Source organism: Telmatherina bonti, assembly GCF_933228915.1.
Source record: "Telmatherina bonti genome assembly, chromosome: 14".
Classification (NCBI taxonomy): domain Eukaryota; kingdom Metazoa; phylum Chordata; class Actinopteri; order Atheriniformes; family Telmatherinidae; genus Telmatherina; species Telmatherina bonti.
The window spans coordinates 22,529,592-22,546,142 of NC_136612.1; the positions used below are offsets into that span (position 1 = coordinate 22,529,592).

Sequence of the window (16,551 nt, forward strand, 5' to 3'; positions counted from 1 at the left end):
AAACTGCGTCCCAGGCCAATTGTTCTATTGTGTGTAGCTATGTCTTTTTTGTGGGTGGCATGAATGGTCTATGTCTGTAATTTAGTTATTAGGTCTTGTGTTGTGTAATGGTAATTTAATTGAATCTTGAATTCCATGAAGTGATTAATTGGTTTGCCTGGGAAATCTGGTAATTGTTAAAGGTGCCTTCACTAAATACACCAGATTAGATTAGAGCAGTTTAAAAAGTTCTAATATCTGGTTTTGTCCAATCACCAGCAACAGTTTTTTCAGCCTAACATTAAAATATATATAATAGATCTACATTTCACGCAATAAAATTGCTCATTTAATTGCTTAAGATGATGCTTTATGAAACAGAAACTGTTCCTAAGTGTGAACCAACACAGCAAGACAGAGGAGCAGATGTGAAAATGAACTAATGGCAGTTGCACTGCACCTTATGAGCTTCTTACTAACTAGCTGCAGACACAAGCACTCTGTATAATGTTGGGAAGTTACAGTGAAACACACGAATGCACACATATTTACACAAAGAGAGAATGTGCATTGTGTTGGCCAACAATGTTGCCAGAATACCACACTTTGTAAAAAACAGCTTTACAAATCACTGACAGCAATAATTAACTACAGGTTCACATAATTGAATTCTGTTTCACCCCATCTTACCCCCCACCACCACTGCTGCTGGAAGGAACGAAGGAATGAGAGTTGCAGAGAGTGAGAATCCTCTCAAAGAAAGGTTACCCGGGCAGACTGCGTCGTCAGTTTAACTATGCGCTTAAGAGGTGACATGAGTGCTAGCCAGGCTAGTGCCAACTTTACACTGAGCTGAAAGATCCAAAAACAGACTTTTCTTCCATCTCTGGGAGTTTTGTTTTAACATGAAGAAGATTTTTTTTTTCTGCTAGCACTGCAAAAGGCTCAGATTCACACAAGTTACCTGGAGTTTGTCTGTTTTATCTGCAATTAGGAACATTTAAGGAACCATTGAGCAGGAAAAAGAGTCTGCCACAGGTACACTCACACATGCGTAATCATAAGTAATTCTAATAGCACACAAAATATGTGTGTGCATGTGAGTGAGTATGACCCCCAGGGCAGAGCACCTAGTGTTTCCACTTTAAACATTTAGACATTCCTACTAGATAAGCTCCTAGAGTGGGAAGTGTGTGTAAAGGCATTAGAAATGGCCCCTTTTCTCTTTCACAGTCTTCATTCACTCCACCATTTTTACTCTTTTCCTTACTGTGTTTGGGAGTAGTTCTGCAGAGACATTAAAATGGGAGGATAGACTCCCATGTGTGTATTTGTCAAAATGTGCATGCAAGTGTGTGTATTTACAGTAAAAGATAATGACTTTGACAGTTATAAGTGTTTAAGGAGCCTTAAGTGGTTGAGAAGAAGAAAATATTGCAAGTAAAAGACCATAAAAGATGAGTGTCGCGGGTCTACTACAGTATTTGTTTATTGTGAGGACATCCATCATACTTCATCATACTATTGGTCTATGTACATGATGTTTTCTGTTCAATTTGACCTTGTAACTGTTTTGTAAATTGTAATGTTTATTTCTCAGTGGGGTGGCAGTGGCTCAGGAGGTAGATCCGGTTGTCCACTGGCCTAAAGGTCGTCAAGATACAGCCCCGAAGGGGTCACAAGTGAGTGTTCTCTGAGATCCTGAGCCCGGATAAATGCAGGGACGGTGTCAGGAAGGGCATCTGGAGCACAACGTGTGCCAACGTAAACGGGAATCTGGCTTCCATACCGGATCAATGAGTGGGAGCAGGTGATTCGCTGTGGTGACCCTTTGAGAAAGGGACAAAGCCGAAAGGCAAGGAGGAGTGTTTCTTCTCAATTATGGAAAATTTGGAAAAGTGGGATCGAAAAATGTCCTTTTCCTTTAAAAATACTTCTGTAGTTGTTCAGCAAATAAATATAATAAATAAATATAAATATAAATTCTCTAACTATGCATTATTAGCTTGACTGTTTGGCTTAATTGCTTGTGCCTCGCAACCTCCGGTACCAGGGATTAAGGGTTTAAGATCTGGTTTCATGGGTCTAACATCAGGTCGGAAACGTAACTTTAGACCTGTGATATCCAGAGAAAGTCCAAAATCTCAGCTTAAAGCGTTTGAAAAACATTTCTATGACAACAAAACACAATGAATACAATAAACAATTAAGACTAAGTAAACAAAGAAACTAAGTTAGCACAAATTATGGATTCCCGATTCCCACCCAGTTAAGAACCACAGGTTAAGAGAACTGTGTCAAGGCATGAAGAAACAAATAGCAGTAAATTATAAACACATTAACCTGATAATATTGCGTTAACATGCCCGGCCCTAATATATGTATAAATATGATGTTTAATCTGGAGTCTCAGAACCTTGGTGCTTCCTTTCTGGTGAACCAGCTTGTGTTAACACTAGTTTAACCAGTTTAAGTCATAGGCCCCCAGTATAACCCACGTTTTCACAAAATTAAGTACATTTATTCAAAGCACCAGATACATTTCTGAAGTGTTGGCTCACTTGACCGCAGACAATTCTCCCACTTGATGGCATGTCTCTGAGGTGTTGAAATAAACCGGTTGTCCTGTCACTTGTGGCAGAAACAGCCTTTAAACCACTTTTGCAACAGGTTGTTACTTGTTCTGAGGTTGCAAAACCAAATCAGTTCCAATTAACTGATAACACGGTGCCTCTATGGGAATGAGCTCTTCTTTGTTAGCTGCCGTGTTTAGCTCCGTTTGTATGTGTGTGTGCGCACACAGATGTGTTTGTCCTTGTGGGATATGGGCATGGGAGACGGCTGAGTTCACTGTTTACTACAGAGGCCCAAGGAAAGGGCATATCAAAAGGGAAAAAGACCCTGATTGTGTCATAATCGCCGAGCAAACAGTAACCTACTATAATAATGTTTGTGAATATGTTTGTGAGTTAAAGTGTACACAGCACAGCAATACAGGTGATGCAGCTGGTTGAATATATTTAGAATATTTTCAAGAGCAGAATTTCATATTCCTATTATTTGAATGCTCTTTCAAATAAGAAAGAGCATACTATTGCCTTGATATCAGGTCTCAGAATACAAATTGTTAATGCTGGAAGGTTTATTGGAGATTAGTCCACCTCAAATTTTATTATGTTAACCGAAAAAACTTCCTGCTCTAACCAGGGTTACAAAAAGAGCTAACGATTGGCTGCATAATGCGCAGAGTTTGCTCTCACAGTTACCGCAGGGCATAGCGATACACAGTAGTATATGTCAGTTTGTAGACATTCATACCATGAGGATGCGTCGGTAGCTGTCTCGGTCTATTCCCCACAATTTAAGATCAGTCTTGGCCTTGACAGTGGCAGCTCTTGGAGTCCCATAAATCAGAGCCAGCTCGCCAAAACTACCTCCTTCTCCAATATTGGTCACCAACTCTCCATTCACATAAACCTGCAGAGAAAACAGCAAAAAGAGTGATCTGATGGACAGGGTCTTACAAGTCTAAGTGCTTCAAATAATACTCCTAAGCCCTCAGATGAGCTTGAAGGTTCTCTGTCCTTCCTATCGCTTCATCAATCCCCTTTATTTTCTTTGTCTTGTCTTGTTGGAGCCTTCTCTTTGATGTAGGAGTAATGGTCAGAGAGCTGAGGTAGACTGTGTGGGCTTATTCTAACATCTAATACACACACAACTCACAAAGTTTATCACTTACGTGCACATACATGCAAGGTTCTATTCAGGCCAGCTTCTATAGATCTACAGACAATTCAACATCAGTGAAGCTCACCAAGGCTGTCTCTGAGGTTTCACCTGTCAACACACTATCCACTATCTTGTTGACTTAATAACACAGAGTTGGGAGGAGGGGAGAGGCAGAAGGAGGGAGTGGGGGGTTACTCCTCTTTTTGCATTTATGAGCTCCCAAAATTGTTGAATGCTCTTATTCAGATTCAGAGCAGACCACAGGGGACTCATCCTTCACTACGAACTGGAATGGCTTCAGAGAGATGCAGAGTGCTGACTATGGTTACGTCAAGCTTAGAACAATTATCTAAACGTTGCAAAAGTCAGAGTATACAAGAGGTAATTTTTTTTACTTATTTTCCAGTTCAGTCTTCAGATTCTCACATGTCTTCCCATAAAGTTTTCCAAACACATAAACTAGAGCCTGCGCATAGGTGCAAAGAGGGTGTCAACTAAGAGCTCAGATTGATAATTGTACCGAAAAAGACTGACACAAGTCTCAAACAACATACGATGAATTTCGACTTTTCAACTTGCAATATGTTAATATGAGCAGCAAGTTGTGTGAAGCTGGTTGAAATGAAGGAATAAAGAATCACAAGTACTGGAAGCTACATAAGCATGACAGAGTATTTCTGTTTTTGTTTACTCTTTTTGTAACTGTAAATTCCAAAAGCCATGTTCACCCTTATCAATGATAAAAAATAAGCTTATTCTTAGTAAATTATTGCTTAAGAGAAAACAACATCATTCTATAAATCATACAATATCAGATATATTTCCCTAAACTGCACTTAAATTTTAATTAAACACAAACATGTTTTTTTTTTCTTTTCCTAATAAGGTTATCTTGCATTTTAAATTAAGCTTTAATTTCTTTTGCGGTGCACCCATGTATAAATACAGGCCAATGTCTGTAAGTGAATGGATTTGTATGCAGACATGGAGGGGTGTTTACATTAGTGGCAGCATTCAGGCAGTTTATGGGATGCTGGCAGATTTACACCCCTGTCTAATGAGAGACATCTCCACACTTGAATAACCTCGGCACTGATCTCGTAGCAGTTTGGTGCCAGGGCTGTGGCTGGGAGGCAGCCGCTGTCTGTTCAGATGTAACAGTGGATGACGGGGTGAGGTGAGGGAGACACAGAAAAAGCATAAAGTTTGGCTGGAGTGACTCTTTAAGACAATCTTCCCACAATTTGGGTGAAGGATGACAAGGTTCTGTGGGAGCGGATTCACTGGTGGCAGCAGTGATTAAACCTCATCTGGTTTAACACACCGAAGGAACAATTAGGACAGTAACTCTGCAGCTGTGGGACAGAACATTATTTCAATTTTTGATCTCATAGACATTTGCAGCAGAACAGGCTTAAGGAAATCCAAGAAATAAATGGACAACTAAAAAAATAAGTCTGTTATGATGTAGCTGCAAGTCACAGTGTCTACCATGCTGTGATTTAGATAGAAAGCACTTTATGAACGTAAAGCAAAGGGGCTCTCAACAAGATTAACTAACTGGCTGACAAAAACCACAGACTGTGAAATTAGTGGTAAAACAAAAACAGTGTTACCCATTAAAAAGTCTTTATTGCGATAGTATTGTTGTCACAAGCAACAGATGTTACACAAACCTTGCTGAGAGACAAAAAGTAATGCAAAAAAAAAAGGAATTTCTCTACAATGAAGTGAAGCTACAAAATTCCATTTGACGGGTAAAACTGTCTTTGTAAAGCTTGAAATATATAGGTGTGAAATGGCCTGTGTTCAATGTGATAAATTTTCAAAGCAATGACAGACTTTCTAGACAGTCTTTTCTTTGCTTTAGTAAATTTCCTGTCCAATATCTGACCTAAATATAGCCTTGAATGAAAAAAAACTAAATCTCCTGTTGTAGGCTGACTTCTGTTTCACAGGAATCTAGAAATAGATCCCATTACTTGTCTAATCATAGTTGACAATGTACTATCTGAAACAGAGGAAGTCAGCCCAACAAGATTTAGCGTTGGCTGTTCTGCAGTCTCTATCAAGGCACCATCTGAATATTTCTGCTTTCTTCTTTCTGCGTAGGTGAGCCACTGATATTGGCAATCTTAGCCAAGCTTAGCAACCTGTTTCTCTCCTCTTACCCACTGTTTCTATGTTCACTGGTGTAAGCTGATAAGGTCACTTCCTGTTTAACTTTCCATCAGCTCCCGTTTTATCTCTCCACTTAACTCTATTGCTCTGTGTCAGGCTTGCTAAGACAAAGGATCTTCTTAGTTTGAGTGCCTTCACAGGGTGATTGGCTCTAAAGCGCCATGTTCAGACTGCCATCGGGCTGGAACCAGACTTTAAAGAGAACAAAACATGGGGGCAAAACTAAAACCTACAAATCTGTGGAGGAAAACTGTCTCAACATGAGTGTAGAAGGCTTGGTTTTCCTCTGAGTCACAACCTCTTAAAGTTAACCCTTTAAAAACAGGTGAATGGAAGTCACACTGACACACTGGAATCCTCTTTAATGAAATACTTTGCTTTGAGTCTCTTAATGAATTAAGTACAATCAGTCGGAAATAACAAAGTTCTTGTGTGTGTTACTTACGTCCACTTCGCCTTGGTCAATCACATAGAAGTTGTCGCCTTCATCGCCTAAACAGGAAAGAAACAAAGAAACAAGTGAGTGAGCTTGCGACAGTCTGTAGGCGAACTTACCGGAAACTTGCTCGCTTACAAGCCCCTGCTAGCAAAATCAAATACTGATAATATGATAAAAGGATAGGAGAATAAGTATGCTACAGAGGTGGGACGAAGCCACAGTAGGCCACTATTCAATCGTTTTATAACACGGCCAGAGACGAAAAATTCATTGCTTAAAATTCTGAGCTCTGATGAGCATTTTGCTCCTCTGAACACAGAACAAATGACAATTTACGAGTATTTGAATGTTTGAATGTTATGTTTGTTGGAACAACTGAACTTGGTTGAGTTTTAATGCATAAAGGGCTTCTAAGCTTCTGGACAAACTCAATGTCAAAAGTGCTACTGCTTTTGGCTGAATGCACTGTAATGGGCCTTCTAGTGACTTTTTGAAATAGCGCTCTAACCAGCAGAAAACTGAAGTAATAGTCCACAATCATTACTGGTGCTAATGCAGTTTAATAGTGGAAACTTTGAAACAGAAGTGCCTGAGCTCACAGAGCAACAACGTTTCAGTATGATGTAGGAGAACAGAGCTATCCATACTATGCTGGACAACTGTAGCAATGGGCTTTACTTATCCTGTTCTACTTCCAGTATTAAAGCATAATAAGCTACATTTGCAAACCTGGGACCCTAATATGTTTATTGCTTTGCTTACTGAATTTTGGCAGAGCCAGTGGCAGTACAAAGTGAAACTATGAAGTGAGTTATTGGAGCTGGCTGGGTCATGTCTGTTAAAAGGCTCTAGTCTAGAGATAAGGCTAAAATGTAGCAAGTGTGCCTCTAACTATGCTATCCATTACATAGAGTTCACGGGAAATCATTAAAAAGGACAGACAGCCACATACATGAGCACTACGAAGCTCTTCCTGAAGCTATCTTTAACAATAGGATGTAAATGCAAATAGATTCAGAGGCACAAGGGGGTAGTGATGCATGAGTCTAAATGACACAAGTATGCATGTCTGTGCATCTAGCAGGTACCAAGTAGGGTGTGACTGTGTGTGTATTTCTTGTGTGTATTTTCACCTGAAGAGTTGAAAGGCTGAAGGTGCCCTCTGAGTAAAGTTCACAAGAGTTCACACGCCTAATTAATACTGAGTGGAGTGGAGGGCTCATTAATCATACAGCTCTATTTGTCACACAAAACGCTCCTTGTCTGTCCCAGTGAAGACCCCATAGATACATACACACATATACGCTCAACCTGCTGCAACCTGGCCCTCTGCTAATTTTTCTTCTCTCTCTTTCATCTCCTCTATCGCTCTTTAAGTCCCCCTCTCACTGGGTCGGACTTTTCTTCTGCTCTTCCTGTCTTTTATCACTTTGGTACGCAAGCTTTTGTTTTCCGCGTTTTGCTTAAGAGTGCAGGCAAATATTTGACCAGAATCTGGACACTCGCAAAAACACACACACACACACACACACACACACACACACACACACACACACACACACACACACACACACACACACACACACACACACACACACACAGCCATGCCGCCTGGTGTATGCCATGCGGTCTTGTTTCAACACAAGCTAATTGTTGTACGCTTGGCTCAGGTTCTCTGGTTTTTCTCAAAAGAACAACATGGGTACATCCTCAACCTCTGAGGTGTTCTGTACCCACAATGCTGCAGCGCCTACGATGTCCTCTGCCAAACAGATTTAATGCTACAGTGTTTCTAAATGTTCCAATTGAAAATAACATAATCTAATTATAAAAATGAATGTCTGAATTGGCAGATGATATTAACAATAAACAGCAGAGCCCAATGAAAATGCCTTTGTTTTTTTATATGTTATAATACAGTTAATTCATCTTGTGTTTAACAACCACACCAGCTCCACAGAATAAGTCTTTGCAGTGGCTAAATAAAGTGTGAGTAGCCGGTAGCTTGGTTGCTTTTTTGAAATTGTACAGTAGTCCAGACATTAGCCATGACATCAGCCCTGTATATACCACACTCAATAGTGTATATAACAATGGACTGTCTGGGACTGGGGGCCCTGCAAACTTAGCTAGACTTATTATCACCAAATTAGGACCGATATACTCCTGATGATCTCTTAAGAGTAGGTGGGAGAGCCTGAGTGGCTGTCCAGGCACCAACACTTTTCTGTGTATGCCTTGTGTGCTGTAAACTATGTGATTTTGTGCAGGTGTTAACATAGTATTATCTGAAAGTGGGAATTTCTCTGCAAGAATGTGTGTTTTCAGTGTTTTAAAATATATGATTAAATGTGTCTGTGTTTGATAGGAGTTTTAGAGGGGCAGACATGGAAAAATACAGTCTGGCCTGTGTTTCTTCAAAGTCCAGGGATGACTAGAGTCAAGATTTTGATGACTGTTAGACAGAATAGAGCAACTTAACAGCTGGTGAAAGCTGAAGGAATGTGTGAGTGGGGCAATGAGAGGAAAAGGGAGTGGTAAGATAAAATAAACATGGCCAGTGGTGGCAGTGCAATAGATGCATTCTTTGAGATAAGGCCATTGTGGATAATTGAAGAAAGCAGCATCTAAATAGCTTCCTTTCCTTTAAAGTGGTTTAGTGGTTCAAATCTATGCTAAGACAAGGTCACTCATTGCATCAGCGGGCTGAAAGAACTTTCCCTGTAGCAAAATATCTCCAGCTAATTCTTCCACATTGGTCTTTAATTAAAAAGAAATGCCACTTTAAAAGTTGCCCATTTAATTCTGCAACTAATACTTGTAATTATACTACTAATATATTTTTCCTAAAGTACTAATAATGCCAAAAAAGAATAACTTTTACATGAAGTTTAATAAAAATATTCATACAAACCTTGCTGGATAACTGTTTCCCCTGCAATATGGGTGACTGGAAACATAGCATCGAATATGTCACTGGAGAAGAAAAACAGGTGGAAAGAGAAAAGGAGGTAGGGAGATGAGGGGGGAAGGGAGGACACAGTTATAACCCACATACTTGTCATTTTCATACCATATCTGTTTCTCTGAATTGCTTACTGCACTACTAATCTCGGGCAAAAAAATAGACAGAACATTTAGAAGATAGTTTTGTGGAGGAGTGATGGGATGGAAAAGACAGTAACCGCCGTCACTGTGGAAGCTCCATCAGCAGGTAGTGAAGGCCAAAGAGACAGTCCCGAAGACTCTGGCTGGCCTACCCCGATACACACACAAACATGGAGAAACAGAAACACAACTCCCGAAAACCACATACATCTAAATGTGTACACAACTCATTTCATCATCATCACCCAAATTCGTACACACATACACACGCACACACACACACACACACACACACACACACACACACACACACACACACACTATCCTCAGTTAAAACCATGAATAAGAACATATATATGCCAATTTAGTCTTCAAAAGTGCTTTTTTTCGCTAGTGTTTAATTAGCACTTGTGAACTTTGCTGAATAGGACTGCTAGAAATACAAGCATTTTCTTACTGGCACTAAAAAGTTTTGACTACTTTGTCTGCATCTTTGCAATATACTGGTACTGCACATGTTTTGTTTTGGTTCATGATCAAAGCCTGTATTTCCGAGGGCATCTTCTTTTAGAGATACTGAAAAAACAGACAAAATTATGCCGGTACCTGGGCACGTAATTTGTGTTTTAGCCTAGCAGTAAAAGCTCTTATTAGACAGTTGCTAATCGGGCCTTTTGAATACATGAAGCTTGAGAAGATTAGCGATCCACTACTGGAATGTGTTGGGACGAGAGACGTATCCTTCCTCTTCTACTCTCTGCTCGTCTCCCACCTTCAGGCTGTATTTATCCATCTAATCAGTTGCATACCACCCGTCTTATAGAGAAATATAGAAAAAATAATAAAAGAGGGTCAGGCATATCAAAGACTTACAAGAACTGCTGAGTGAATGCAGGGCAAGTCTGAGCCCGTTCTTAGTTATGTTTGTGTGTGTGTGTGTGTGAGAGAGAGCTAGAGAGTGAGAAAGAGACATTGAATGTGTGTATTTGAGCCTCTATGTCTGCATCTGAGTGCATGCCGCCTATGAAAACACACAGGTTTGTACAAACTAATTTGTGGGTGTGAAACAAGCATGTGTTCCTGATGGTAGACTATGCAGAACGAAGCAGGACAACTTGCAGCCCACTGCTGTGCAAAAAAGTGGTGTTTTCCAATATCATGCTAAAAAAGTAAGATATAGGAAGAAAAAAAGCTGTGATTCAACAAATGTTTGGAGATATATAAAGATGTTACTGAGTAGTTGAGAAGTGAACAGACCCTGCTGGTATTTATTGATGTGACACTGAATAGAAAGCAGACTTAAGAGAGTGGATTTCAGCCAAATACACTAACAGGTAGGGCGATGTGTTGCAGCTGGCCACTGACTCACACAAACACGTACAAAAAAACACCCCAAAAAACACAGACAATTACTCTTTGAAGTGAATAAGCATGAAATGAAATATGCAAACCCCCCCATAATGATCTGGTAAAAAAGCATGCAATCTGTTGATGCAGCTGTGCATGTCATGAGAGTAATACACACATTGCTGGTATTACAATATATTTTAGCCTGTGTAGTTTTGATTAAAATGTCCATAATGGCATGATGACATGACACGCAAGCGTCAACACTTTGATGGCAGTTAGTCAGAGCAACATCTGCAGGAGCGCCCTCAACTCTTCTCACATCTGTGACCACCTGCGCTTGGCATGGACTCTGTTTATTCGGGAAACTCTTAAGCAGTTGGTTTCAAGTCACGTACTCCTAATGATGTGTGGTTTATGAAAATAATTACCTTAGCAAAACACAAAATTCAAAAGCAATTATATGGATTTCCTCAAAAAATAGAGCAAATGCAGTGCTTATATGTTATGATCTGTGAAGTTTTCAATTCAATCAATTTCAATTGAACACTTTTTTATTCCCAAGGAGAAATTTAATAGGCATAAGCTGCAGCATCGTTAAAAGGACAGATGGAAAATCAGACATGCACAGCACTAGAAACATAAACAAAGTTCTAAAATAGGAAAACAACACAAGTCATGTGTTTCTAAGAGTGATCAGCTGAACTTCGGTATGTGCATTTTGGCACTGATAATTACAACACATTAAAGCGTGATGTTTAAGAGTGGGTGATGTACTTATAATAAAAGGATCAAAGACAAAGATCCCTGTTTTTTTTTTCTTGAGTAATTACATTTTACCACCTCTTGTTTTCTATGTTCCACCTACCTGCATCTATCGAGTGAATGCATCAGTGAACTCAACAATGATACTTATGATAGTAATTACCTTCCGACATCTCTACCAATCTCTCTTTTTCATTCTTAATCCCAAACTTCCTTTATGTCAGTGCTCAATCACTTTATCCCTCTTCCCTCTCAATTCCCTCTTTCATCCTTCTAATTCTCTTACTGCCCCACCTATTTCTCCCATCACTTGGTTTAACACCCCCCTTGATGAAGTGATTAATCTTGTCCTTTCCACTACCTGTAGCCCCTCTGACCTTATGAAAAGGCAAAGCAACCCCTCTAACAAAGGATGTGCTATTCTGACAGACACAGACAGAAAGACAGAGGCAAAAAAAAAAAATCACTGTAGAGAGATGGGGAGGGGGGCTTCTTTCCACCCACCGTATAGGCTGGGAGAAAAAGCCTACAGAGCTTCTGTCATGGTTGAGATATGTTGAGATACTTCTCAGCAAGCAGCAAATATTGCACTTTGTTTAGCTCATTATGCGACGGTGTATTTTCAGCCCAAACCTGATGAATCAGAAAAATGCTGCTACCTCCGGTAGTGCGTGAATCCATGCATCTTTGTAAGCATTTATGAGCAAATGGCAAGAAAAGTTTACGTTTTCCTTCATTCTCTCCCCAACAGTGGAGCAACAGCTTATCATTGTTCTCAAACATTCATAAAAAAGTGTTTAGCTTAGGGGGATTTCAGTCGTTAACAGAATCTAATCAGGCCTGCTTGTTGTGGCTGGATTGCTTGTTGTTCTTCCAGGTTGGCAGTGACAGCCTCCCTCCCTTACTCACCTCTTCCCTCCCACTTAATCTCCCTTCCAGTGCAGCTGTTTATTTGTTCAGCAGCTAACATCTTATCTTTTACATTACTACATCAACACACGGCACTGCCATTACACTATAAACACCAAAGGGTTCTTTAACAGCACGGCGTGCCGCCATGTCTTTGTGTTTCTTAATGGGCCACAGAATGTTGAGTTACACAAGACCTTAATGTGAAGCCCATCCAGAATGCTTGCTCTGTTTGAGCAGAGGAGGTTTTGTAATGTGCAGAATAATCAACAACTGCACCGCATACGGGAACTTCCCGGCTCTCCAAGTTGTGTCTCAGCTTGGCAGAAACATGCCACTGGTTTGGCTGGCACAGTGTTCATGCCATTAAGGCTTGAGGGATTCATTTTCACATCTACAAGTGATTGCAATTGAGGGTGCTGATTCCAAAGAATCAGAACAATAGTCTTTGTTATGTTAGTCTAAACAAGTATATAAACGACGTACCGAAGACACTAAATGCACACTCAGTTGGAAAATGCTATGAGTCCAGAAACAGTCAAGGTGATACAATATAATGTGGTAGTTAAAAGTATCTATTTTTTCCCTGTTTATAAGATTGCTTTTCAAACATCTTGCAGCCACTAAACTACAGACATAACAATGAGCTGATATGTAATAATCGTTTCTGCGGTTGTTCTTCCTAACATTTTAGAAAAATGGAAATGTTACACATAAAATGTGCATAATACTTGTTGCACTGAAATTAAAGGCTCTCAGAGGACTCTGCATACTCAAGAACATTAAGTGGCAGGTTGCTATGAATAAAACATAAACTAGTACTGATTTTTGTTTGGCTGCAGCTGTGATTAGTCAGCATTACACTTAAAGCACAAGCTAAGTCACAAATATGAGCTTGCGCACATCAATTAGATTTCCACTAAGTGGGGTAGAAAGAACTGTTTAGCATGAGATGATAGCAAGCTGGAAAACAGCTTTATGAGGCTGACTAAGTGCTGCACAGTTTAATGTCCAGTGTTTAAATTTCCTCACAAAGAGCCAAAGTTACTCACATGGAACAACCAACTCACCCCACTGAGCGGGTTGTGTCGGAACAATCATTCCTGCTTTTAAATTACATTTCCCATTACATAACCGTCAAGCAAGCACAGGCACTGATGTTTTCAGATGTAGACGCACACGACTGATAAGAGGCAATGGTATGAGAAAGTGAGTGAGAGACAGAAAAAAGGGGGAGACGAGGGAGACATAATTATAAAGCCCAGAAGCATTCTGACAGGATATTTATGACATAAAAGCTCTTGACACGCACTCGCATTGACTCTCAAAGCAAAGCTAAAAAAAATTATTCAATTAATAAAACACATTTGAAAAAGATGCCTCATCATGCTGAAAAAAACCCTTTTTAAAAAAAATTTTTCCTTCAAACCAAAAGTGACACCAATGAAAATTTTCTGGTTTATAAAACTGAACACTGTAAAGGGAAAGGAAATCCTAAAATACACACATCCTATGTCATTCCTGTCACTCTCCAAACCACTTAGTCCAATGAAGGGTCGCGGGGAAGCTGGAGCCTATCCCAGCAGTCTTTTAGGCGAAAGGTAGGGTACACTCTGGACAGCTGGCCAGTCCATCGCAGGGACTTTCAAAAGTCATCAGTGTAAACTAGTGCATAATAATAAGCCCAGAAATGTTGGGGTAATTATATGTTTTTTAGGGGATGAGGATGCTGCCGTGTGTGCATGTACTGAAGTACACCTCAGCTTATGTAAGCTGTTTTTCCCAGTTGTACACTGTTGAGTATCTCCTACTTGTACAGTTTTTTAAAAATATTCTAAAAAGTTTTTACAAGGTCCTTCTGTTTGTCTAGGGCTGAAGGGAACTGGAGTTGGAGGCACCATGCAGCGCTGAGGTGGTCCTTGAGGTTTACAGGTGGACATTAACAGTTTATGGCTGTTGACGATGACCACTTACTGTCGGCCAACAGAGTGGGAGGATGCCAGGGCCAGGTGAAGAGAAAGGCAAACTTTACTTTCTCAAACTCAACTGACCTTTTCCTATCTGTCCTTTAATTTGTTTTAAAACACCAGTTTCATAAATATCATGAGCTCCAAGGTACACTTGGCTTTCATTTGCTTTGCCATGGTCTCACAAACACTCAATATTTAATTCCTAACAAGATCTTAGAGTGAATTGGATTTTTGTCTAAAAGATGTTGCAAGAGCTCACATTCATGTAGAAGTCTTACGAGGTTCAGTCAGTGTGTAATTAAATGTTGGAAGTTGTAGTTGAAACTAACAGAGGGCAGGGAGAACAATGTGTTAAAACCACACACCTGGCTCTCGTTGGTTTATAAGGAATGTAAACCTGGATGCATCCTGTTGCCTTTAAATGTAGAAGTGTGTCTGAGTATGTGTGCACTGCAGGAATAAAAGACCTGAGGGCCAGTGCAGTCATGTTAGTGATCTGCATGACCTGTAGACTTCTGCTAAAACCAAGTGAAGGAATCTGTCATTTGCACGTACTGCAATGATCAGACCACCTGAGAGGAAGAGAGGAGGGGTTAGCATGAAAAAGGTTGAAATGCTATGTCGTTTAGGATTTCTTCACTTCAATCCTTTATTTTTTTGAAGTGTTTAAATCTGGTTCTAAAGCTTACTATTTTTTTATGCCTCAGGTTTACAAGGCTGGATGTGTTACAAAGATCAATAAATAGATACAATTATATATTAAATATAGCGTTAGATGGGAGCGTTAGATGAATAAGTTATGTTGTAACAATCTGCTGAACACTGAATGAAGTTCAGGTTTGGATGCATGACCACCGGTTTCAGTTGGAGATGTCAATGTTTACCTTGTGCTTAGTGTAAGTTCCTACATTATTGTGATATTTCGATTTAAAAAATCAAATATAGATGATATAGATAGTTTCATCTGTGCAATTAATTTCTCATAAATTATATTCGGACTGTACACATACACGATTAATTATTTGAGCCTTTAAGTCTTGTTTAGGGGAAAAAGAGAAGGAAAAATCTGAAAGCAACCCAAAATATTACAAGAGCAATAAAACACACAAAAAACTTGACTAGATGTGTTGGCAGATCTAATCTAAAATGTCTAAAAAAAGTGGTCCATGTTATGACTGAAAATCAGACGGAATATGCAGAAAAGTAGAATTATCAGTTCTTATTCAATAAACTGATGTCAAATGTTATCTGAGTGTTTACTATGCTGTAAAGGTCGTTTAACTATTAAATTCTGGTAAAGAAAAATTGTAATACATCATCCTGCTTATAGTATCACAATATCTTGGATAATATTGTACCACTGCCCCTGTATTATGATTCACATCATATTGTGTTGTGTTTATGTATTATTGTAAATATTTGTGTGGATTAAAAGATGAACACATTCAGCTAAATTTCCAGCTGCATTGGTGGCCTGGTGATGACACGGGTAGAGGCTCTCTAATGTACTGTTGTGTGAATCAAGTGTGACGCTACTCTTTTACAGCCCTACCTGATGATCCAACACACACCACCTGCTGGTGCAACCATGATGTCAACCTAAAAACATCACAAACAGGCCCAACCCTACTGCTTCTGCCTTATTTCCTCTCCCTTTCTCTTCTTTCCTTCTCCCATTTCCTCAGCATTGTGATTTGTATGCTTTTTGACTTTTTCTAAAACTTTTTTTCTTCTGCTTACTTCAACTAATTTTTCTCATGCTGTCAGTCTAGATCACATTTTCAATACTCAAGGATTTTCTCACTTTCCCGACGCCCCTCTCTCTGTTGTTCTTTGCCCCAGGGCAGGAAAAAGCAAGTTCTTCCTCCACTTAGAAAGAAAAGGGGTCAGGTTGAATCAGGCGCTGACAGGACTAAGCTTCTACCTCTCTGATGTGTCTACAGCAGACGTGTCACTGCAAACAGTGAACAAGGGGGTGTGGGGTGGAGAGGGTGGGGGGTTCCTCCCTTTGTAACCCATTAACATCAACCCTGAAGAAAGTAATTGACTCAATGCACATAAATGTACTTTTCATTGATAAAATAACCTTATAAATAGTGTATTGGTGGCAACCATCAGAAGGAT

General features: G+C 39.7%; 1 protein-coding gene across 1 annotated transcript in view; it reads right to left on the bottom strand.

Annotated features, from left to right (window-relative positions):
- Positions 1-16,551, bottom strand: part of prkar1b (protein kinase, cAMP-dependent, regulatory, type I, beta) — a gene marked incomplete at its 3' end in the record, with an annotated part of 57,481 nt that overhangs the window by 14,121 nt on the left and 26,809 nt on the right. The window contains exons 4-6 of the mRNA XM_079252520.1: positions 9,243-9,304; positions 6,335-6,381; positions 3,298-3,456 (exon numbers count right to left, since the gene is read on the bottom strand). Of these exons, the coding sequence (XP_079108646.1) occupies positions 3,298-3,456; positions 6,335-6,381; positions 9,243-9,304 (268 nt within the window). The remainder of the gene's footprint in view (positions 1-3,297; positions 3,457-6,334; positions 6,382-9,242; positions 9,305-16,551) is intronic.